General features: G+C 40.3%; 2 protein-coding genes across 3 annotated transcripts in view; one reads left to right on the forward strand and one right to left on the reverse strand.

Annotated features, from left to right (window-relative positions):
• The first annotated feature begins 733 nt into the window (after positions 1 to 733).
• Positions 734 to 6568, forward strand: LOC144532524 (kelch-like protein 10). Its single transcript, XM_078273321.1, has 5 exons — positions 734 to 870; positions 2627 to 3116; positions 4007 to 4597; positions 5276 to 5425; positions 6272 to 6568. Exons 1-5 carry the CDS (start codon positions 734 to 736, stop codon positions 6566 to 6568), a joined length of 1665 nt encoding a protein of 554 aa, XP_078129447.1.
• A 1135-nt stretch (positions 6569 to 7703) lies between these two features.
• Positions 7704 to 26377, reverse strand: part of pdxkb (pyridoxal (pyridoxine, vitamin B6) kinase b) — a 36268-nt gene continuing 17594 nt past the window's right edge. The window contains exons 3-11 of one of the 2 annotated variants that reach the window (XM_078273345.1): positions 22847 to 22951; positions 21849 to 21932; positions 18940 to 18974; positions 18358 to 18443; positions 17045 to 17090; positions 16770 to 16881; positions 16522 to 16658; positions 16136 to 16202; positions 7704 to 8064 (exon numbers count right to left, since the gene is read on the reverse strand). In XM_078273345.1, coding sequence (XP_078129471.1) covers positions 7988 to 8064; positions 16136 to 16202; positions 16522 to 16658; positions 16770 to 16881; positions 17045 to 17090; positions 18358 to 18443; positions 18940 to 18974; positions 21849 to 21932; positions 22847 to 22951 — 749 coding nt within the window. In that variant the 3' untranslated portion in view covers positions 7704 to 7987. Of the gene's footprint in view, positions 8065 to 12661; positions 15674 to 16135; positions 16203 to 16521; positions 16659 to 16769; positions 16882 to 17044; positions 17091 to 18357; positions 18444 to 18939; positions 18975 to 21848; positions 21933 to 22846; positions 22952 to 26377 lie in introns of those variants that run through there. The other variant, XM_078273344.1, reaches the window with a different exon arrangement.

The raw sequence follows: 26377 nt of genomic DNA on the forward strand, positions 1-26377 counted from the left end.
AAGGAGAATCAAAGATTTGATATATTTGCTTACATAGAAATAAAATGAAATTATATTTCTCTTGTTATACTACTACTACTACTACTATAATATCAGCGGTGGAAGAAGTATTATACGGAAGCCTAATGCATTAACTTGAGAAAAAATATTTGCCCTATTATTTAAAATTAACAAGATCGTTATTTCAGAATTATGAGATAACGTTACGTTATCATGTGAACAAATCTGCTCTGCTTTTCTGAATCAACACGATTTGAATGGGAAACACTATCGCAGATTTTTTCATTATATTTGAATGACATTTTTTTTTTAATGAGATACGATCAAAATACTGCGAGAAGCTTATCTGCATATGGTTGCTGCAACAACAGTGCTATAGATAGATAGATAGATAGATAGATAGATAGATAGATAGATAGATAGATAGATAGATAGATAGATAGATAGATAGATGTGTAATGTGTGCTGACACTTTGAAATGTATTTCAACATGATGCTAAAATTCAGAAAACACAAAAGCATTTTTTGTATGAAGGAAACAGGGCAACAATGATGTAAACAATAGAATGTGACTCTGAGATGATTTTCAAATAAAAACAATCCGGAGAAAGGCCCTATACTAGGAACTGCATCTTACTATCTTACAAAGTTAATATTGATTTATGTCAAGGAAAAAAATCGTATGAAAGAAGACATTTTCAGCAGCTCATACCTCTGGAATAACATTTGAACAATGAGCACTAACTTCTTTAATAATACGATTAATGAGCTCCGTCTGGAGGGAAAGCTGTGCGATGCTGTGATCACAGTCGATAACGTTGAGTTTAAAGTCCACAAGATCATCCTCTGCAACTGCGGCTCATACTTCAGGTGAGCTGATCAACATTGTTTTGGTGGATACTGTATTTATTTCATCTCATGGTTTTCATTGTGATTTAATGGAACATAATGCAGAAGGGTTAAGGAGGGTTTAAAGGTAGCCTAATGTTTTGACCACTAGTGGAGCTATGGAGCAATGTTTTTAAGGACAAGAAAATCATATTCGGTAGCATATAATTGCATTTTGGTGAGGAACACTAAATGTAAATGTCAGTGTTGGTTGACAAGAAAACGCCCCAAGGTGCCTTTAAGAAGTGGTTTGAAAGATAACACAGATATCCACAGACAGATTTTCTTTACTTATGGCAAGAACCCCTGAATAGGTCAATTGTTTTGGTTTTGTCTCACCACTCTCATCAGTTCTGATAAACCCACTGTACCTTCCCAGCACCAAACACTTAATGAAGTTTGCAACTAGGTGGTAAACATTGTGGAGCATTTAGCAGCTAAAGTGCCAGATATGTTTTCTCAGAGGATGGTGGAGATTAAAAGAAAGCTAAAAGAGAGTGAATATTGGGTTTGCCTACTTGTAAAATTAACCTTTTGTGGCTCAAGAGGGAGCTGTGTGGCATCTGATAAATCTCCTTAAGTGATGTCATTTGAGTCAGGTTGGTCGGGACTGAAGACTATACAAGTTTGAGACTTTACAAAAAAATTAAAATCTGGGGTTTGTGGAGTTAAAAAGAAGGGAGTTTACTAGGCCTCTGTAGCCCAACCCTTTAGGCTGGAGCCTCGAGGCTACATTAGCCCCCAAATCTCTGACTGTACTGTCAGATGTCACATTGCATTATGGGTAATGTAGGTGCCAGAGATTGACAAAGAAGAATCATTTTCAATTCAATTATATTGTATTTACAGTGTCAAATCATAATAGAAGTTACCTCAGGAAACTTTACAGATGTAATTTACAGAGACCAACAATTCCCCCCAATAGCAACTGCACTTTGTGCGGCAGAGGAAAGGAATACGGAAGGAAAAACGTTGTTTTTTATAGGCAGAAACCTCAAGCAGAACCTGCCCTGGCTCTAGGTGGGCGCCCATCTGCCTCAACAGGTTAGGGGAGAGAGAGAGAGAGAGAGAGAGAGAGAGAGATAGAAAGAGAGAGAGATGCAAAGCAACTATCTATAATACATTTTGAAATATGACTCATTCTAATTATAGCAGAGGGTATAATGATATCACATGATGAACAGTGGCATATATAGTAACAGTAAAGATAGTAGAACTATAACTACTAATAATAGTAGTAGTGGGCGTCGAGCAGGACAACGGCTTGAGGTGCAACCACATTCCAGGGGCCACCACAATCCAAGGAAATCTGCAAGGCGAGAAAGCACAAGGACTCCGGGGGAAGAAGCTAAGTTAGTAACATTCATTAATGGGATATGAACGCACACAGATGAAGAGAAAGAGAGAAGGAGAGAGGAGCTCAGTGTGTCATAGGAAGTCCCGGCAGTCCAAACCTATAGCAGCATAACTAAGGGCTGGTCCAAGGGAAACCTGAGCCAGCCCTGCCTATTCGCTTTATTAAAGAAGAGTGTTTTAAGCATTTTCTTAAATGTTGAGATGGTGCATGCCTCCAAAATGTGTGCAACAAGAAAAGATGATACCTTTGGTTCTGTGGCATCGTTTTTTTTATCGTTTTTATCGGAGTAATACACTTTGAATGCAGGTTTGAGTAGAAGTTGTAGAAGTATGACAGAAAGATCCTCCTAAAATCCTGGCTCTTTTGATCTTGATTCCACAGAGATCTTTTCCTCAGCAAATCATCAACATCAGGGCAGCAGGTCTACAGTTTTTCCCAGGTGTCACCCAATATAATGAATCTCATTGTGGAATACGCCTACACCGGCTCTGTTGTGGTGACGGAGGAGAATGTGCTGGAGCTGTTGGCGGGAGCAGACTACTTCAGCGTCAAGAGCATCATGCAGGCCTGCTGCAACTTCGTGGAGCAGCATCTTAGTTTCAAGAACTGCGTCCACATGTGGATGCTGGCGGACATCCACAAATGTTCTGAGCTGAGGCGAAAGGCCTACCTTCACATGCTGCATCACTTTAAAGAGGTCGCAGGGTTCTCGCTGAAGTTCCTGCAGCTTTCTGTGGAGCAGCTGGCCGATTTAATTAAGAAGGACGAGCTCAATGCGAGACAGGAGAGCACCGTGTTTGAGGCTGTCCTCCGTTGGATTGAATACGCTCCTGAGGAACGCAGATGTCACATGGCCACCCTGCTGAGCAAGGTAACTGAAGACTGGATTGTTTTTAGGTACTGGTACTCCAATTACAAGAGACTGTACCAACTGTACAGGTATGTGCACAGACTGCAACAGTTTTAATAAGAATTGTCTAGCCTGAACTGCCATTTCAATTGACATCATTTTTTAGTCAGGGAGATCGGGGGGGGGGGTTATGCTGTCTCGTTTTGCCCTAACCAATTAGTGACCTATCCATTTCACCGACATCGTCAGTCGACTAAAGCTGCAGTCACAGTAAACCGACAATGGAACAATTAACCAACTATTCTTCTTGACAATCAAAAACTTATGTCAATTTAGCTATTTCTGTTAGTTACTCTGCTGTGTCAACCTTATCTACTCTTTGCGAATCTTTTTCTATTACTATTTTTCACAGAAGTGGCTATTTTTGTTACTGTGGCACAGGAACATTCTTTCCTACAAAGCCCTGATTGGTTGACTGATTTCCAGTTGGGGGAAACAGGGTATTTTCCTGTTATTCAATGTAAATAAAAAGCCACGCAACATTAATCCTCCTCGTTTCAATATTGTAAAACAATAAACAATGAAAACTTTTAAGCGGTGTGAATGGGCCTCATACTTTTCAGGGTCTATGAACCTCTCCGACAAACAAGCATTAAAACCGGTTACTGTTTTTTCATTGGTAATAGCCATGTTATACAAGGCTTTTTTTTTTTTTTTTGCCTCAAACTGGTTCCCTATATCTGCTTATTAACACAATTATCATAGATTACATATTATATAATGGTACAAAATATCAATACCTATTGGAGTGTCTACGCAAAACTATTACTTCATGGACTGATATCTTTAAAACTTTGTATGAGTTGAATCCTCATATCATTTCTATCAATCTCCCTCTTGTCTCTGTCCAGGTGCGCCTGCTGCTAATGTCCAGTGAGTACTTGATGGACACAGTGAGCACAAACGCTCTTGTGATTAAGAGTCCGCTGTGCACGAAAATGGTGATTCAAGCCATGAAGACCCTGCGTGAGTCCAATACAAACCGACCTCTGACGCACACACGCCTGCCCTCTGCTGTGCTATTTGCTATCGGCGGTTGGGCGAATGATTGTCCAACCAACAGGATCGAATTATACAATGTTCGGGCTGACCGCTGGGTGAAAGTGAACAATAAGGAGGCTCCTCGAGCATTCTACGGCTGCGTCTGCCTCAATGGATTTGTCTACTGTATCGGAGGCTATGATGGTCTAAAATATTTAAGCAGTGTACGAAAGCTCAACCTCGTCACTCAAACCTGGGAAGACGTGGGGCCGATGCACGCAGTCCGATGCTACGTCAGCGTGGTGGCACTGAATGGCTGCATATATGCCATGGGAGGCTGTGATGGAGATGAGAAACTCAAAACTGCAGAGCGATACCAGCCTGACATTAGCCAGTGGACTCTGATCGCACCAATGAACGAGAAGAGGAGCAATGCCGGCACGGCAACACTACACGGCAAGGTAGTTAAAACTGACGGCAGTGGCAGTGGGAAACAAAACCTTAGAGTGCTCATATTATGCTTTTGGGCTTTTTCCCCTTTCCTTCATTGTGTTATATATCTTTTCTGTGCATGTTATAGGTTTAAAAAGTGAAAAAGCCCAAAGTCCACCCCAAAGGCACTTACCATCTTCCAGAGAAAACACTGTTCACAAACTGCTCCAAACAGCTCTATTGTAGTCCAGCCTTTACTTCTGTGACAAACATGCGTCACTTTGTAACACACGTTATAATGCTCGCCTAGCTGCTAGCGTGGCACGCCCTCATACTCTGCGTATGTGCAGTACGACAAAAACATTTGTTTTTTGAAAATTAAACCATGTAAACCTATTCTGGTACAAATACAATTATGAACCTGGAAATGAACATTACATGTCATTTAGCTGACGCTTTTATCCAAAGCAACTTACAATTGCTATATATGTCAGAAGCCACACCCTTCTGGAGCAACTAGGGGTTAAGTGTCTTGCTCAGGGACACATTAGTTGATGTACTGCAGTGGGAATTGAACCCAGATCGCCCATACCAAAGGCATGTGTCACATCCACTGCGCCATCACCACCCGGACACGGAAGCTCCGTCCATTATTTTTAGTCTATGGTTTGTGACGACTAACAATAACTGATGTTTTTCTTTCCTAGGTATACATTTGCGGTGGTTTCAAAAGGAATGAACCTCTGTCAAGTGCTGAGTGCTACAACCCTGAAACCAACCAGTGGACGTTAATCGCCTCCATGGAAATTGGGTGTAATGCAGCACGGGCCGCCGCCTACAAAGACCGAATATATGTAGTAAGCAGAGCAAAAAACATTCAGCAACACACAGACATGGACTGATATCCATATCATATTTAACACCAGGCAGGAACCATTCGTTTGAAATCATAACTGAGGACACTGAGGACATATCCTTGATGCTGATTCTGGGAATTCAGGGTAGATTTTCAGTTAAGTGTCAATTTATGTTCTACAATGGCAAACAAATTACGCATGGTGAGTCTTTTATTAACATTCTAGAGACAATATTCTTAAACTGGACTGTTTCAGGGTAAACAAAACAAAAACACAATTATATTCTGGAGTTTTAAAGAAGGCTTTAAAACTGAATTTAGACAATACAATTTACATGAACAATAATTTAACAGTTTAAGCTATAGTGCGTAGTTTCTGTCTCCTCCATGAGGAATTCTAAGTAATGGCAACAAAGCTTTCCGTGACCACGCACCGCCCCCCACCCCTCCTTCCACACAGTTGCTAGTAGCCACAGAGGATTAAAAAAACATGATGGACTCTTCAGAAGAGGTCATTATTTTCACTTGAATTTCTGCGCGCGAAAGTCACAGGACGCCACAATCTTCTGAACATAGTCACACTGAGAAATCCAGAGAGAGTTGTGTGGAGCTGATAGTCTTCATTAGCTTTGTAGCAACTCATTTGGCAACGGCTTGAATGTAACGGACGTTCATTAATATCAAAAAGTTACGCACTAAAGCTTTAAATTAATACATAAAATGTTAAACAAATTCAAATTAGACTATTTTTGGTGGCCTTTTAAAAAAAGGATCACGGTTAAGTATTTGTCCAATGTGGTGTTTTTCTCAAGTAAAATATTGAAATGTTCCATCCTTCCTCTCCTAGATTGGTGGCTACAGAAATAGCTCACATGTGAGCAGAGTCATTGCCTATGACCCACTGTCAAACCAGTGGAGCATGGTGAATCCCATGATTCACGCTCGCAGCAGCTTTGGCATTGCAGTGTTGGAGGACCAGCTCTACGTGGCTGGAGGGTTCGACAATCATGGTACCCTCTCTAAGGTGGAGCGCTTTGATGAAAAGGTCAACAGGTGGCACATTGTCCGGGACATGAAGATGCCCCGCAGCGGCCTCAGCTGCTGTGTGGTGGATCGATACCCCTACGCTACTGCGTATCTATAATTACAATCAACTAGCATTTAATAGTTGATTTATATTTTGTATTAATCTGAATCTTTAAAGTAACTAAAGCTGTCAAATAAATATCAGTGGAGTAAAAAGTACAACATTTGCCTCTGAGAGTGGAGTAGAAGGGAAATAGCTTCTGCTGTAATGAACACAACAGACTGGACCAGGAGCAATAGCAGGGGCAGAACCAAATGTTGTACATATTTAGGGCTCAGCCCAAATCTATGGGGGTCCTGGGGCATTTACGGCAGCTATTTGCACTATTTTTCAAGACATTTGATAAGAGAATGCCTAAAAATCTCTACATCATTTGGTAAAAACATGATAGTTGTACAATAATCCTGTAAAGCCTACATCCTTTGTATCTAATTGTTCTCCAACTGTTTTCATCAGTCGGAAACCAGATACACATAAATGTTTGGGAGGACTTATTTTCACTCCTGCCACCTAAAAAGAGGCTCAAATTGTCAGATGACACTTTAAAAAAAAAGTTTTTACATATCATAGGGAGGAATTTGGCATTAACAGCATTACTCATCTTGAAACCTATTTCTGTTTTACGATGCTGGAGTAGACTTCACAGAATGAATGTTTTGCTAACAAAACACAAAAAAGTGACTGTACAAGTAATTTACTACCTCAAAGAAGAGAACTTAGTGTTATGTTATTCTTTACCAGCACTTAGGTAGATCAAATTGACAGAAAATATAATTGTGCAGTAAAATGAATACAGAAAAGGGGAAAAAGGCTTCCATTTTCTTCCATTGGCTAGTCAAAAATGTCTTTACAGTACAGAGTTGTGCTCATAGACTGCATAAAATAGTTCTGCTTGGGAACTCAGCATAAAAGCAGAAAAGTTTGGCTATGGAAAACTAAATGTTTGCGTGTGCTTTTAGGGACAAACAAGTTTCACTTGTTAAACATGTCAAAAAAGAACCACTGACAGGAAATTAATAATAATAAAAAAAAAAAAAAGCGGATTTTTTTCCAGGTCAATATTTGTTCCCTAAATTCAAAGTTCAAAACTGACAAACCAGCATGTTAATCAGGAAGACTTATAAGTACACAAATAAGTAAAATAATATAAATATAAATAATAATCAGATCGATCCAATTTTCATAATTCTTGATCTCTCTTTATTGCATTAGAACATACATTTCTCATATATATCTATATATATATTTTATAAATGTGAATTTGTACACTACAATCTTTTATTGTAACATGTTAGAAAATACTCGTAACGCTCCAAAAACAGCACTAAAAACAGTTACCAAACAATGATTATTACATTTCCTCGTTTTTGTTTTGGCCACCAAGAACAGGAAAACAAGATGGCGGCGACAAAACTGTCAATTGGGAGGAGAGGAGAGGACCACGGTCGAAGACAGACGGTTGGGCCATTGCAGTTTTTAGTGGCAGCCATTTTGTAACCAACGGACGGGGATGAGGGGAGGCTCAATCACAGCGGGTGCACAGAGGAGGGGAGCTATGAGAGGGGCGAAGGGTGGACACTGGTGAGCATCAAGCACATGGGGGGGAGGGGGGGGTCACAAACAGACAAACAAAGAGGTGAAGGGCCTGATCACACAGGATATTTTCCACTGCTGTCTTTACAAGTCTGTCTCCAGTGTGAGTGAAACATTTAGGGCCCTATTTTAACGATCTAAGCCCACGGCGTGAAGCGCATGGCGCAGGTGCGTTTAGGGCGTGTCCAGTTTGACGGCGGAAAAAAGGGTCCATGCACCAGGCGCATGGTTCAAAAGGGTTGTACTTAGTGTCTTCATTTATCAGAGGTGTGTTTTGGGCGTAACATGCAATAAACCAATCAGAGTGTCTTCTCCCATTCCCTTTAAAAGCCAGGTGCGTTTGTACCTTGGAGCATTGCTATTATGATGGAGGATTTGCACCGTAATATTTTTATTTGTAATCTTCTGCATGTTTGTGCTGCTGCACTTCCCTGTGTGTGTAACAAGCATAGTGTGCACACTCTGTGCATAAGCATAGGCGCATTTTACAAATTTGCTGTTAAAATAACAATGAAATGCTGCGTTATTGACTTTAGACCAGGTTTTTGTTGGTCAATGGTGCAATCACTTGCCTCAAGATAGCAATACGCCAAGAATTCACCTGAACACACCTCCCCGTAAGACCAGTGCGCACATGGGCACAGGTGCATTTGCTATTTAAAAAAATGCGTGCGCTGGAAAAAACGCGGATCTTAAACTAGCAAAGACACTTGCTTCGGGCTTTGCGCTGCGCCGGGTGCAAGATAGGGCCCTTAGAGTCCTACTAGGTGACTGTTTGACCATCCAATCTTCAGTAAATCTTTAAAGCGTGTGACATTAAATTAAACTGGAGTGAAACAATACTTGCTGTACATTACAATACACTGTTGTTTCAGTGTACTTTGTGATTTGGGAAGCTGTAGACTTAGATATAAAACAGTTGTTTTATCTATGGTTGTAGAGCTCCAGATATATTTTTGTAGCAGTAATCAACCAATTTCGCCAAATCACATAAGTCTCAAAGCTATATTTAGAAATATATTCCACATCAACATTGAATTAAATGCCTTTAATATGAACGAGTTGCTACTGTTGAACTGCCAAGCCTGCTGACAATTAACATCCCAACTCGGCAGCTCTTGTGCAGCTTTCAGCTCAGTTTGAAATTGCTGGGCTGAAGAATCTAAAAGTGCCGGTTTGCACAAAATCGTAGGTTGCTGCTCTCAGCCCACAAACTCACACAATCCAAAAAGGCTCCCTGCTCAGCCCAAAAGTGGCTGACGAAGTATGACGTTGTAAATTTAGCAACATCATTTTTGCAGGAGTCATGAAGCCAAGCAGTTCTAAAAATGACAGGGAATACTGGCCCATGTTGTTCTGTTTTTGCCTGATATGTATGTTGACTAATTGTTTAGCTACCCTGTTGCCATGAGAACTCAATACACTGATATACACACTTCTTTTCCACAACAGAAATTTCAACATAACTCGCAAAGTGATGCTTGATCTCTGAACTCCATGATTCAGATATTTCTAGGCAGTACTATCTACAGGATGCTGTTGATTGTGATGGTCAAGTGTCATCAACTCACATCAATTACTGAAACAAACATAAAACTTTTTTGTAGCATTAAAGCAACACTAAAGCACTTTTCCGCTTCGGTCCCACTACAGGTTGGAAGCGGAATTGTCCATTACCGCTGTGGTAACGTCTCATTATGTCTCATTCGAACTACAGATCCGCTACCCGATCTGGCAAACTTGCATAGTGTGGTTATAGCCGCAAAGCGAATGCAGAAGTGCCGTTCACCCTCTCATGAGTTGATGAACCACTGAAACGATTTCGGAAACATTATTTTAAGGTACATTATTTTGGTGCAAGTTTGCCAGATCGGCTAGCAGATCTGTAGTTTGAATGAGACATAAGAATAATGGTAATGGGAATGGACAATTCCACTTCCAACCTGTAGGGGGACCGAAGCGGAAAAGTGCTTTAGTGTTGCTTTAAGAGACGGTGCAGTGTGCCAGCCTGCGTGATCGGGCCCAAAGGCAACCATGTTCATTGGTTCATTAGCAGCCGGTTGCACCAGCTGTTTGTAAGTTCAGACTTATTCTACTTATCATAAAGGGTTTGCTAGTTGTACCACATGAACTAGATACTCCAAAGATATGTGTTGTTGCTAAACATTTACACTCAGTAACTGCCACGTGTAACTGTTACACTGTACTGTCGCTAATTAAACTGACAGCACTAACATTAGCTTGCTAAACATTAAATTATATTTCACAGAAACACAATATACCTCAAATTACAAAATGTTATGCCAAAAACATAACACATGATCAAATGACAGTGATTATGCTATAAGTATTGACATTTTAATCTTTCAAAGCTAAAGAAAACATCTTAAGGTATTTTTTTGAGAGTTTAACTCTAAAAGTCAGTTAAACTGCTACGTCAAGACTTTGTGGGTGATTGATCAGACTATCTCAGATGAAATACCAAAAACTGTTGAACTTGTGTTCATGTAGAATTATATCACTCATAGTAATAACTATTATCCTCCTGTATTTCTCCATTGTATTCATATATGAATAACGCAAACTCATACCTACACTTTTGGAGGTTTAATATATCATTTGGCCACTTAATAATGCATTTATTTTAAAGCTATGTCACAGATTGTGCTGTACATTGACTCCCTGTTTTCATAGCTCGTTGCTTTAGATTGAGATGTTCCTCAACAGCTGATCTAAACATTACTAAAGTCTTAACCCACAAGTTTGAGTCTGGCTTTCCGCACAAACTTAGCGAAAGATTTACGAAGAGCTGGTGCAACTCAATCCGGGTGTTTAGTGGAGGAAATCGTATGCTGTGTAGTTAAACAAGACAACAGAGGAAGGATAACTGAAAGCAGGGTGGAGCTGGGTAGGTAACAGCAGCTTTTTTTTTTTTTCCTCTTTTCTTCACAAGAGTGTAGGGAAGTTAAGTTGTATAAAAAAATAAAAATAAAATAAACACGGCAAGCTAGTGGAGATAGAGGCGGGTTGAGACCAGCATGGAAAGCAGGGACAGTAGTGACAATCTAGCAGAGAGATAGGGGGGGGGGAAGTATAACCATCTAACACGCAAACACACACACACACACAGCGAGGCTAAGGTTTAAAAACTAGCAATACAGACACCACGACTGGCACTGCAGGGAGGTGGGTGAGGCGGAGTACAGATATAGCTGCATGTAGACGGGTGGAGGGGGAGGAAGAAAAAGAGGGGATGTGAGGCATCAAGGAAACGTTGAAGATTCAATCCAGCTTTTAACAAGTCCAGAACAAAAACCTCTTTTTGTTTACACTGCGTGACATCACAGAATGATTGTCCTCTTGAACATACCTCACCTCCCCTCATGTACACTATTCCTATCTTGTTTTTGTTTTTTTTAAACCCTCCTCCTCCCTCGTCCACCATCTTTGTTAGCTTTACTTTTCAGGGATTTTTCCTCATTCATGTCACACACATACACAAAAAAAACCCTGTGACCATAACAGACATTTATATACACACACACTCTCTAACACTCAATGCACGCGGACACAACAGGTAGACACATTTTGACCCCAAAATACGACTTGACTGGTTTGTTAGCAGGAAGCAGAGGGTTGGATAGTGCACATGTTGATTATAGCAGAGCTTAAAGCTGGTTGGCCAAGCGCACAGACACAGCAGTCTGTTATTGATATGACAATCAGCGCTACAGTGGCACAATATATACAGTATGCACTAGTACAAAAATCTATATGAACTATTGCCATTTTAAAAATGAGACTGCATTTTCCCCCAACATTGGTCCAAGAAGTGTTTAAAATGAAAATAAAACTTTAATTATTAGTATTAATATTATTGTTTAAATCATTTTTACTGCTTTCCTCGGTTTGATATCATTGCAAAATAAATATTGTTGGGTCTTGGCTTGTTAGTTGAGGAAAAAACAAGCAATTTGAAGGAAATCGTCACGGCCATTTTTCACAATTTTCTATCGTTTCATAAAGCAAACGATTAATTGGTTAATGAAATTATTGAATAACGAAAAAAAACAAAAACATCATTACAAAACATTTGTACAGATTCATACAGAAACTCTCAACATATACGCAATCTCAATTCTCCCTCATTTCAGGCGCACTGTTGGAACAGAAATTTGCAGTCAAAAGTACCTACAGTACATTTAAGACATCTCATGTTTCCTCCTCCCTCTCCACCTCTCCCTCAGTGAGCAGTATTGTGGTGTTATGATGTTAGGTTCCTAAGGCAGTATCACAGTACAGTCCATAGAGAAACAACAGCAATACAGAATTACACCGGCCTGCCCAGAACCTTACATCCAGCTCAGGTGGGACACTGACGACATCTGGATTTGTGTTTTGCTTTTCTTTTTTTTAATGTGTTTTTGTTTTAAAGCCTCTGGTTATTTAGGTTTACACTTTCCAAAACTGCATGCTGTTGCCAAGCAAAGTTAGTTGACATTTTTAGCTGAACATTCAAATCGGGAAGCAAAGAGGGGCGGTGGTGGTGGTGGTGGTGGTGGGGGGGGGGGGGGATTCTGAGGTAATTTAAAAGTGTTAAAATCTCATTAAAATCCCATCTCCTGATGTGCCCTGGTAGCTCAGCGGGCTAAGGCACATGCCGAGTTCCTGCGACATCACTGGTTTGAAACCGGCTCATGACCACTGTCGCATGTCAAGTTCTCCTCACCTCTCTCCAAACACACTCCACTGTGGGAAGTTCATTAATACTTTGAAATATCAAATAAGCTAACGACCTTGGTGAAGACAAACTCGTTGCTTTAAGCAAGTTACGTTAGCTAGTAGTGGGCCAGCAAACAGACAGTTTGTGCAGCGTGTTAGATTTGTTTTTCTGAAATCAAAACTTGTAATAAAAGGAGTTCCAGGGGTGGGGTATAATCACAAACTGGGTAACTTAGCTAACATCTATCCTGGGCTTCAACCGTGTGGCAATAGTCATTTCAAGCAGGTAACAACTTATTCATATAGTCCTGTAGATATCACTCGTATCCACTTTGAAATTTTGATAATCGATTAACCGTTGTCATGCAAAGTGTCACTTGTTGGTTCCATCTTTTCAAATGTTTGGATTTACTGCTTTATATCACTGACAAATGTATGTCATTTTATAGTAAAACAAACAATAAAAGACAGATTAGGCAATAATAAAAACAAAGGTTAAATCACAAATATTCTATGCTTTGTTAATAAAATTTAAAAAGAATTAAACTCCTGGCATCATTTTAAAATTCAACCTACTTTAAAAAGCGAGATATCTGCTCTCGCTCAGCATCATTACCCATTTATTGAAGAAAGGACAAGAGTCTCCTGCTTTGGTGAGGACGGTCTCCTTTTACAACTTCTCGAGGCCTCCAGTAAATTCAGTGGCACAACTCTCAGATATAAGGCTCTGGGCCAGAGCTGGGCCGGGAACCGCCCGGCAATGATGTGGGTTGGTTCTGGCACTGAGGCAGCCAATTTCAGATTGGTGTAGCAGAGTAAAACCGGCCAAACGAGGGACGGCTCAGACAGCTCAGGTTGCCCTTTTTTCTTAATGTTGTGTTGAGATGAAAAAGGGTTCACTATGACTATTAAACAGTTACCTACAGTTTTACTAACAAGTGGCAACGACTGGAGCCACTGGAGCCTCCAGGAGTGCCAGAACCAGCCCAAATGTCTCTGGTTTGGGTGATATTGTAGTGCGTGTGGTCTATAGTACAGTAGCATCAACACAATGGTCCAATAGACAGATCAGATAGAAGATATCATACAGATGGTCCAATACAGTTATAGTACAACATCTATACATCAACTATACATTGTGCGTTTTTTTTTGTTTTTTTTTCCATTTGTTATATTTTGAAGGGGTCTAATGGGGTTAGACTTGGTCACCATTACATCACTGCTGTAAGACGGGGGAGGGGTCGAAATAGTGGTGGGCAGAGCCATAGATAAACAGGGTTTGATCATTATAGTCTTATACCGATGTTAGTGCAGCAATCCTGCTACTTGGCAAGTGGTGTGGAGGACCACAGCTAGAGTGCATTCTGTCAAAGTCAAACGTGAGTTGAGTGGAGTGGCAGTAATAGAGCAATAAAGCAGGCTAAGTTTATATTTAATAATTTAGAGGTAGAGTTTTGGAGAACATTAAGCAGCTGGAATCAATTTGGATCACTTTTGGGTAAACACTGCAAATATGTTGCAGTGTTCCATTTCTGAATGCAACAACAAATTGTCCCTGCTAAAACCAGAACTAGGGCTGGGTACAAATAATCAATTCTCCAATTAACATTGATCTTTGTTTGAGTGATCTGATATCGATAAATAAAATCCTGGAAATAATCTTTTAATGGATGTATAACCCACCACAAACTTTTTGGGTGTCAATTCGTAATGTAAACATTAACCTGGTGCATTATCAAACAATATTTGAGGGTCGCTTCTTGCTTGTACAATTTACAGCATAAGTGCTCTGAGAATCTCTTTCATATCCAAGCGAAATGTGTACGCTAACTGAAATGTCCCTAACCTAACTGATCTGGAATGGAAATGTAATTGAATCGGGACACTGTGAATCGGAATCAAATCGATTCCGGGAAATCATTGGCGATACCCAGCCCTAATTAGAACCTCTTGGTGGTTTAATTTCTCACTGCATTGATGGAGAGGTGTACTCCAGGGTGAGTCAGTACACTGTGACATCACTGCTGGGTGTGGTTACAGGTGCACACAGAGCACCTCTCACCACACCCCACAGAAGTGAAGCAGACCAGAGAATCTTCCAGCCAGAGAGGGTAGCAAAAAACTGCTTTTCAACACTCCCCACTGAAGAGTTATTACTCCATAGAGTACAAACTAGAACTTTTCTAGTCCTAGTATTACTTCAAGGACGGAAAAAACGCAACCTCAATTCCTCCATCGTGCTGAGGACTGAACCTTGAATGGGTTTTCCAATAAACCTTATCACCCTCATGTTTTGTTTGTTAGTATTACCAGCATGGATTTTATATGCTGCATGTTATGTGTTATGCTCGTGGACACTTAAACCCCACAGCTTTCTAAAAAGCAGCTGTGCAGTCCACTCACATACCTGGTTAGAGAAGAGGCAGCAACAGTCCAACCTAACCGAGCTTTCTGTCTATCCATGGCTCTAGCTTCAAAACAGGGTTTGGGTAAAGGGACGTAGGAGTTACAGGTTAAGGGGATAGGACACTGAGGACTTAAAGGGGTAAAGGGTTTAGGCTGAGAGGACTACAGGGGTTACAATACTAAGGGTTTTGAGGAGTCTGGATGATGAGAAGTTTGGAAATGACAGTCAAGGTTTACAGTGATGAGAGATTCACCGAGATACTGGATTTGAGAGATTTATGGGTGAAGAGGACAAGGTTAGTATGAGTCTTATGTGTCGGTAATGTTAGGATATGACTATGGCCTCCATAACTATAGCGGGGTCTTCTATGTCAGCTTTACTTTGAACCATCCTCAGCTCCAGCTGGGGCGGACTGGGCCTCCGACCAGGACCTGCTAACTCTGAGAGAGTGAGGGGTAGGTGGGAGGGGTGGGCAGATGGAAACGCATGAGACAAACAAGATCAACATGTGTTTTAAAGCTACATTGTGCAACTTTTAAATGCCAAAAAAAATGTTTGGACACTGTGGCAGACCTGTAGCCAATAAAAGACCTGCAGCTGAAACCATTTACAGGCTGCTGCCATTCTGATTGGTACAGACTGCAGTCTCTCTTTTTCTCCAATATCAAGTTTAATCTATTTGTGATTTCAAAACTGTTTTGTTGATGTAAACATTTGGCACCATATTCATGACTCAAATGCTTCAGAAAATTAGAATTTAATTTAGATTAAAATTAGATTTAAGCTCTTTCCTGTTGATCTTCTTGGTGTTTTTGTTTTGTCTCTGGGTTAAAAAAAAAAACTGCATATATTTGAACCAAATCAAACCTTTCGGCGTTGATAACAAGCCCCACTTTTCTTACCGTGAGCATACGAAATGGTCCTCTGGATAACATGATGCATCACTGAGAAAGTCTTCTCACAGGCCATCTGAGAGAGAGAGAGAGAGAGAGAGAGAAAGAAAGAGAGATAACCATAATTATCCTGTTTACTTGTATTATATCAGATATATTTACTCCTTTTTGTTTGTTTGTATGTATGTTTGTTCTTATGCTTTGGCAACACAGATGTATTGATGTTGAATTGCCAATAAAGCTAATTCAAATTGAGATTGAAATTGAGAGAGAGAGATTAGAGTGAACATAATTATTGTTATTAGCATTTCTAATCAAATCAAAAATAATAATAATTTGAAATATGTGTGGTCTGGTCACTGAGGCTGACTTCATCTTCTGTCGTGTTTTTGTACCTTCAGGTCATTAGGGTAGTGGTGTGTCCACGCTAGCAGCATAGCAGCAAACAAATCTCCAGTTCCTACAAAGACGGCGTCCACTTTGTGAACTTCCATTCGAACTCTCTGTGTCGTCCTGCTGCCGTCGGGGCGAACTGAGCGGCAACAGACAACGTGTTGAAGGGTTCATTTTGGTCGGCTACGCCTAGTCTCACAAATATATACATACAGAAAGCTCATATGCAATTAATTCACACGTCACGTACCATGGCGCTGGCTGCCCAGCGACACAAGGAAGCGGTCTCCCAGCCTGGAGGGTAGATCAGAGGAGGTGATGACCACTGTGTCTGGGCCCATAGCATGGAGCAGGTCCATGACCTACAGACAGTGAGTGAGTGAGATACTGGGGCATGTATTTAGTCAGCAGTAAGCATATGAAGCAAGAAACATCAAGCAATGTTAATACTACAACAGGTTATTCTGTAAACAAAGGAATTGTGCAAGAAAAGACAGAAGGATTATATAGTGTGTGATCTCTTACCTCTACAGCGTCTTTCTCTGTGCTGATGTTTTTCCCTGTCAATAATCTAAAACACAAGCAAACAAATGACCATTATGTTTATAGCACCGTAACATTAACACTGAAAATGAAGTTAATGGACCATTTTCACAGCAGACATAGTAGGAAAAGCACAGCTGAAATTGATGACCTTAACGATGGCTCAATTCCATCAAGTGTCCCAGTAAGCTATGTCAGTGAGTCAGCATGAACAATACCAGGGTCTCTCCTAAGTGGAATGCAGCCATCATTAATGGTTTTGAATATACCTGTGCTTTTCCTACTATGACATGTCAACATGTCTGCTGTGAAAAAGGTCTATAGACAGAAAAACACAGAAATTCCCATTTAAGAGTCTTAAAAAAAAAGTAATTATTGAAACCTTTCAAAACTTAATTCTACTCAGATTGGTTATTGGAATGTACACGTGCGCGCAAAAAAGGGCAAAATTCACCAAGCCAAGTGAGCCTTCGTAAACAGAAAAACCTTCAATCTGATTCTGCAGGCATACAGAAACGCCACTAGGGGGAGGAACTTGACAGTGTAGCTGAAGAGACAAGTGAGTTGAGGCACAGTTGTCTCTAAATGTTATCGTTTTTCATAAATGCAGACATTTAGTCTGTGCAAGCAAAAAAAAAGCAGCCAATAAAATGTTGGGAAAACTTCTCATATCTGCCTGTTCCAAAATGGGGATCATTAAAATCATTGAAACTAAACAATAGATACTGGTATCTAAAGAACATCAGAGACAGAGACATCAATCATTGCTGAAATCCTCAGAACTTTATTTAAAATCTTAGTTGAGATCCGAAAATACTATATATATATATATATAAAACTGGGAAATTGTGTAGTGATGGATCCGGTTTAGATCAAATTCCATTTGATCTAAATGTGCAGCCATAAAAAAGCATAACAAACATAACTTTGAACAGTTTCAACAAGACTATGTTAAGATATATTCACACAGTATTGAAAATTCTACCTTTCAAGCTACATAAATTGTAGTTTAAAACAAGAAAGATTAGAGGGGAGCTACAGTTAGGCGTATTTTCGGTTAATTCTTTCCCAAATGTCTGGAACCACAAAATGAAGGTATTAGATAACATGCATGAGTGGCATTACATAAAGATGGTGCTCGCTAACACTCTGCTACTCAAACAGTTACTCACTGAGGTGTAGGTAATTTAAACTAAGTATGTTTTATCTTGAAAAATAAGACCATTACAGTAATGTCATGCTAGATTTATTCAATATACATCAATACAAATCTGCAAAAAGACACTTGTACTCACTCAGCCTCAAACTGGTTAGGAGTGATAATGTCAGCAACAGGAACCACCTTGTTCTTATAGACCGGATAAAGATTCTGAGGAACGTACTGTGAAGCGAGACGCGCAGGTTAGAGTCACATAACACAACGAAAACACACAAATGTTGCTCTGTAAGGAAGCACTACACACACATAAATGATAAGACTCAGTTTTTTTAAATTGTCAGTGTGCACTGACAGAATATAATATTAATCCCTGGAAATGCCCGTATGTACAAAGTCATATATACACCAGAGTGAGTCACTTTGTACACGCAGTTCTGTCAGATCACAAGAATCCATCTGTCACTGAGCCATGTAACACACCCCCAGAGCGTGCACACACACACACACACACACACACACACACACACACACACACACACACACACACACACACACACACACACAAACATATAAAGATAAGAAGACACAGGGATCAGCACTAAATCCCTCCCACACACAGTAAAGGCACAAGAAGCCTTATTAAAAATCTATCTAATAACAACAGACACAAACAGCTGCACATACAGGGCATAGAGCACAAAAGTGACAATAATCTCACCATAGATCCATGATCACCGAGGACGGGGTCACACACTGAAATGAGAAAAACACATTCAGAGTCAGGCACCCAACACAGACCTGTAAAGCTCCAACAACCACCACATTCCATAAATACTGCAGCTATAGGAGGCATGAAACTGGATTTGGAGATTTAACACAACCAAGCCTGCATGTAGACAGAGAACGACAGAAAAAAAAAAAAAAGTCTAAATTTGCTTAAAAAAGAAGATGAACCCTGCTAGTGCCTCTTCATTAGGGTTTAAAATAAATCAATTTTACGATCAAATTGAGCTTCGTTTGTTTGTGACCAAGTCGAGCCGAAACCAAGCACTGCCCGCCGGACGGAGCAAACCTTTTCATTTTACAGCTAAACAGTAGTCTAAAATATGTTTCTGAAAACATTTGAGGTAAGTAATAGTCAATGCAGTAACAGAATCTGGATTTATATGATCAACGCTGCCTAGTTTTACAGTTTGATCGCAGTTCAAGAGCATAGACACTACTTAGAGACTTCTCGGTTCTGATTGGTTGTTTTCTTTATGTCATTAAGAGCACCAGAAGAGGCAGATTAACTTGATTCATGTAGTACAGGATATATTGACAGTTTGAGCAAATATGACAAAAAGTTTTTTTTAATGTAGCTTTAAGCACCGAGTGCTATCTTATAGTAGGGCAGCAACTAAAAAATGATTTTTTTTATTATCGATTCATCTGTTTTTATTATTTTCTCGTTTAATTGATTAAATGTGTGGTCTTTAAAATGTCAAAAGAAATGTTGATCAGTGTTTTCCAAAGCCCAGAATGACGTCATCAAATGTCTTGTTTTGTCCACAACTCAAAGATGTTCAGTTTACTGTCACAGAGGAGAGAAGAAACTCACTTTTTTCATAAAAAAAAAATGACTCAAACTGATTAATCAATTATCAAAATAGTTGGCTATTAATTTAATAGTTGACAACTAATCGATTTATCATTGCAGCTCTATTTTATAGTGCGTGACAGGTACAAAATGATCCTTGTTCGGCATGATATTAGATCTGATCTGCAGCCCAGGCTGAGTGCACAGATTAGTGCAAGCAGGACCAACAGAGATGTAAATGACATCTTGCGATGTATAGAACATCCCAGATAAGAGTGTGAGAATATCTGGCAACGTCTAACAAGTTTAAAAGTGTATTGTAACTAAGCACTCTGTGTCCACAACAAAGAGTACTACAACAACACAAACACATTATGTATGTCACCCTCTGGTTGCTTATTATTTTGAACAGTGGCACTAGGTCTTTACTATTATGCACTAACAGTGTCTACAGGCCAAGCTGCAACAGCCTTGATTTAAGTGAAACTGATTTGGCAACATGAGATGAAAATCCCCCTGGCTGGAAAGAGAGACAGAGAATGAGAAATCCTGAGAGTTGTCCACAATGAGAACGGGATCTTCTCTGAGATTAACGTCAAGCTACATAAAGATAGTTCATTTGAAAAACTAATACGTTTGTTTGCTGGGTTATCACTTAAAAAATGTTCCAGTCATTAATTGTTAATTTGATCCTGTTTGGGGATTTTGTTTCACTGTCCCACGTAATCTTATGTTTCATCATGGGCTTTATTTGCTGAGTGACTGCGGTTTTTACTCATATAAAAGCTCCACTAATGCATATTTTTATGATAACAATAAATCAAATGACAAACCCAAAGAGAATTATCACTCGACTGTGCAGCTCTATAGTTTTTTAGCCTCTTTTAGCTCATACAGGAGCAAAATGTCCTCTAATAAACCCTGTTTCCAGCAGCAGCAGGCAGCTAATTCATTCATAAAGCTTTGATTAACCCACCGTAAGCTACAGTACCTGCCAAATACCAAACAGCAGTAGACAAAGTTTGCGATTGGTGAACATAATGGAGCATCTAGCAGCTAGAGTAGTCTAAATATATAGCATTTATAGCAGCGACCGCATAAATTCAACATTTACTAATCATTATGCTAAAATATTTGCTGCTAATGCTCTATACAAGTGGGAATCACCAGAGGGCCCATGATACGATATTATCATGATACCTATGTCACTATGCGATATTATCACGATACCTGTGTCATGATGCAACATAATCACGATGCCTATGTCAGGATGCGATATTATCGCGATGCCTATGTCACAATGCAATATAATCATGGTACCTATGTCACGGTGCGATATTATCACGATACCTATGTCAAGATGCGATATTATCACGATACCTATGTCACGATGCGGTATTATCGTGATACCTATATCACGATGTGATATTATCACAATACCTATGTTGTGATGCAATATTATCACTCTACTTGCGTCAGGATACGTTATCATCACAATACTGACGTTGTGATACAATATTATTGCGATTTTAAGCATATTCAATTTATTACCTTTTTTCCAACATCAAATTTTTTTCCAACTTCAAATTATGTCCCTAAAGGTAAACGTTGTCAACATCCGTTTTGGGATTGTCAAGCCGACAACACATACAATAAAAGACTGATACTTGGCGTCCGTGTATCGATACAGTATTTCCACAAAAAATATCACAATACTATGCTGTATCAATTCCCCCCCCCCAAACCCTACTCTATACCACAGTGAAGTGCGACTTCTAGACTAAGCAAGAGCCCCACTGCAATATCTTCATCGATGACACAAACGCTGCATCAATGAACCTTTAGGAAATATTACCCTAAAAATAGCTCAAGGTGGGAGGAATAAACAACAAAGGGTTGCATTTATTTCTTGTGTATTATAAAGTCTGCAAATGCAGAAACGTTGTAGCTCTCCAACAACCAAATGCTGTTAAATGACACCAACAAAAACAGGTTAGTTTTATTTAAAAACAGATTTCTAGAATAAATAAAAGCATGTGGTTACTTACCATACACCAGGTTGGGGTTAGCTCTCTTTAGCTCCTGAACAATGTCCACTACCATCTCCAAGAAGGATGTGTCTCTGGTATACCCTGAATACAACATTAATACAAGACTTTATCTCTCTCTCTCTCTCTCTCTCTCTCTCTCCCCCTCTCCCTCTATGTATTAAATACTTTAATTATTTGACTTCTGTTTAAAGCTTTATTTAACCATTAAACTGCCAGAAAAGCAACTCTAGTGTACTGAAGGTGACTGCTCTGCATGTCTGAAGCAATATGCATGAAAGTGGTTGCTCAGGTCTACAACATTACTAAAAAGTCCTGAAACTGCAGCAACTGCTGTGTTTACACAGTTCGGTGCAGTGCAACTTAACGCATGCAATGGTTTGGTTACACAAAAGAATTAATGTTCACCTTTGCGGATCTAAGGTTTAGGTTTGGTGGGACAAAATCCAGCTACAATTTGCACACAAGTACTGAATGTAAAGAGATGAAGAAGGAGACTGGAGGGAACATTGATACAGGATTCATTTATTACAATTTAACTTTAATTTAACGATTATTTTCATTGTCGATTAATCTGTCGATTATTTTCTCGATTCATCATCGATTAGTTGTTTGGTCAATAAAATGTCACTAAATGGTGAAAAATCCCAAGATGACGTCCTCAAATGTTTAGTTTTATCCAGAACTCAAAGACATTCAGTTAACTGTCACAGAGGAGGGAAGAAACTAGAACATATTTACCTTTAAGAAGCTGTAATCAGAAAACTTTTTTTTCATAAAAAATGACTCAAACTGATTAATCGATTATCAAAATAGTTGGCGATTAATGTAATAGTCGACAACTAATCGATTCATCTTAGCGACTCTAAATTTAACCCCAGGATGATTTAAAAAATCTCAACACAATAACATCACGTTGACATGAAGGTTAATCTAACTGCAGAACCAATGTGATTACGACAGTGTAGTGAAGTGAAGGTTAAAAGGAAGGTATTCACCTGTTAAAACATAGTCATACTGGTGTACGTTGTTCAGTTTGATTCCTTGATAAAGAACATGGAGCTCATCTGCTGTCAACACTTGGCCTTTCCAATGAGAATAACCTGCAGAGAGGAGAGGAGAGGAGAGGAGTTACTGTGTTTGCTTAGTTGCTGACTCAAACTCTTTGCAATGCCTTGTCCATTCTGCTGGCATCAGTTCAACAGATTTTTCTCACTGATACCAAAGGAAAATCACTCCAAAACGTCAATCCAAAGCTGGATGCTGGATAATGACATGTTTTTTTTTAAAGACTTTTTTTGGGGGGAAAGACATGCAGCAAAGGACCACAGGTTGGACTCGAACAGTGGGCCGCTGCGGTAAGGACTGAGCCTTGGCACATGGGGCGCATACTCTACCAGGTGAGCTACCAAGGTGCCCCAAGACATTTTTTTGGACCGCTCTCTAGGGCTGGGCACCGAACGTCGATACTTTTATGGCACCGAAACATTTGTTTTCGATCCTAGTATTTATCTTTTGGAGCCAAATTTCGGTTCCAAAAGCGTCTGAGCGCGTAAGAGAAAGCTTATCTGTCCTCTCTGCATATTGACACAGAGCGGAGCTCCGACCGACACACACACACACACAGAGGTGCAGACGGAGTAAACTACGTCGGCTCTGCAGTTTTGTTGAAGTCACAGTGAGTCACGGCGATGCCGATAAAGTGGTTTCAAGTGTGGTTACAGTTTTTCAAAACTTCACGCAGACGGCGTTTGCTGCGATATGATATTAATGGCGAGCCGAAAGCGGTGGCGTGCTGTTGGTTTACACTTCCTCTGAGACAAGCAGGCGCAACAGTGGTTTCTGTGCCCTGATGACTGACTGACAGGCTGAGGTTGTAAGGAAAGGCAACTTTATTGTTGTACACAATGTAATTTGTTTATTTATTTATTATTGCCAGCCCTACTGCTCTCTGCCAGCATGACTGGAAAGCATCTTGATGGTCCACGCAACTTTTGCTTGTAACTGAGCAGTGTGAACTTCACTGAACTATGCAAAAAAAGGAAATGATTTTATGGCTCAGACACAGACACACACACACACACACACACACACACACACACACAGAGAAGTCTTAGTGCAGCCTGCAGCCACAGTATGTGGTCAGCCAGACACAGGGGACGAGGACAGATACACCTCTACAAACAAACACAACACACCTACATTGTGTGTGGAGGGGTGTATTGAGAGTGTGTGTCTTTGTATATCTGGGAATATGCAAGTGTGTTAAGTGCTGCATGTACAGATTACAGGAATGTGACGAGAATGCTAATGTAAGCATGCGTTTGTGCGCTTGTGTCTGCGTATGACATGTTTGCTGCAGGCCGATGACGTCGCAGCTCCAGGTGAGTCACAGCCAGGTCACGTGGTGGGGGGTTCTGGTTGCTAAGCAACACGCCGAGAGAAAGCTAAAGGGGCTAAGAAAGAGAGATGAGCAGTCAGAGCGCTGTGTGTGTGTGTGTGTGTGTGTGTGTGTGTGTGTGTGTGTGTGTGTGTGTGTGTGTGTGTGTGTGTGAAAGAGAGAATGAAGGCAGCCCTACAGATAAGAGCTGCTTCTGTCGTCATCATTCGCTGCTGTCGCAATTCCCAGCGCCTGCTGCTGTTTACTGCTGCGTCCTGTCGCTCTCTCTCATTCTCCCTCCATCTTTCTCTCCCATCACCCTCTGTCTGTCTCTCTGATTCAAAAATGTCCCGTCTCTCTTTCTCTCTATTCACATTCTCTGTCCCCCTCGCCAGCCACCCCTCTCTGCCTCTCAGAGGCACACGTCGTCTTCAATATGTCACACCAAATTACATACTCGGCTTGAAGAAATTGCAAATGTTAGGATCCAATACACAAGATCTGATTAAACAAGCACCAGAGTCTCAGGCGTTTTCATGTTAAGGTCACGGAAACAAATACAATTTTCTCATTAAGGAATCTTGACGTCTACTCTGTGCGTGGGGCCATAATAACCATAATAATTAGAAGCGACCATAAAATATATAAAATATATGATTACAATAGTCTTTTGGTGCCTAAAGATTTAAATTGAACTTAGATTTAGCTGGGAGCTCACAGGAATCCTGTCTAGGCCGTGTTCAGAAAGACAAGACCGCTGCAGGCAAATACACAGCCGCCTAATTCATTTCAATGCTCAACTTTTGCTGCAACATAATCCAACGCCATCTGGCCAATCAAAAACGTGCAAACACACATTCCTGATAGTTTGTACTGTGACAGCTGTGTTTTTACTGTTTAATTGGAGATCATGGTGACAAAAAAATTAAATACTTTCAGCCGTGATTAGCCTGTGATCTGCCTAATTATCATAAAATGCTGAACCGAACCCTACGCTGGTCGACGTAATGACGCCGCCGTTTAATACGGGAAGGTGTTTACGTAGGTGGACCGTTCAATGCACTAGGCTGTGAGAAAGTGAAAATGGAACTCGTGAGCAGAACAAGTGTTGTTTGGCAGTACTTTCAGTCAAAAGAAGGCCATTCAAGTCCTGCTATGTTCAATTTGCAGTGCCAATTTGTCTCGTGGTGGCGAGGACCCTAAACAATACACAACGTGGCCACTGTTAAAACATTTGCATATGAAACATCCGAAAGAATACGAGTTGAGCATGAAGGAATCTACAGACAGCCAAAATGCAGCAACTTCAGGTACAGCAAAGGAAGGACAGTCACAGCTTAAAACTTGTGTTAACCAGACGGCCATTACCAGCTTTGCTAGCCCTACAATAAAATAAAATGAAAAATACACTGCTGTGGACATTGTGTACTTCATTAATGTGTTTACTGTGTTAATGGACTGAGGATGGGAGTAGGATTTGGTATTCGGTTTCGGCAGAATCTTAACCAGTGGATTCCCCCAAAAATCTGGATTCAGTGCATCCCAAATACTTACTGACTCAAGTGGTTCGGCTCTCTTCAAAAAACATCCAGAATGGACATTCTTTGGGGAATCTTTTACCATTCCCAACCAAACTTCAAAAATGAAAGTGACATTTGCCTCATCCAGCCAATGAGCCTCCTGCAAAGCAAACAAAAACACTTCCCCGGTGCTCCGCGCTCCCAGTCCAGGCAGCACGGCCAACTGAGCTAACTAGCGTTAGCTCCAGTTAACAGTTAGCGTTACTTTAGCAACAAGTAAAGCTTTCTGTCCATCAGGAAACTCTGATCATCACAGAGAGTCGAGGCAGCCAGAGGACAGCAGAGGGAAAACCAGAAAACGTTTTTTCCATAAAATATGATCAACTAAATCAGTTGCGCACTTCTCTAGGGAGATCCAGCCAGTAAAGTTACATAGTGCGAGAACAGGGCCGGGGTGCAAACTGAGAATGACAGAGGCCCCATTCTCCCTATTACAAGTCAATGTATGAGTCAAAATGATTTTATTTTTTTATTTTTTTTGTTATTTAAAGGTAAAATAGTGACGCAGAATGTTATTTCAACTGAAGACAGAAGTGCAACGGCCACACCTAAGTAAACGTTACTTACAT

This window comes from Sander vitreus, chromosome 17 (genome assembly GCF_031162955.1).
Source record: "Sander vitreus isolate 19-12246 chromosome 17, sanVit1, whole genome shotgun sequence".
Lineage (NCBI taxonomy): Eukaryota > Metazoa > Chordata > Actinopteri > Perciformes > Percidae > Sander > Sander vitreus.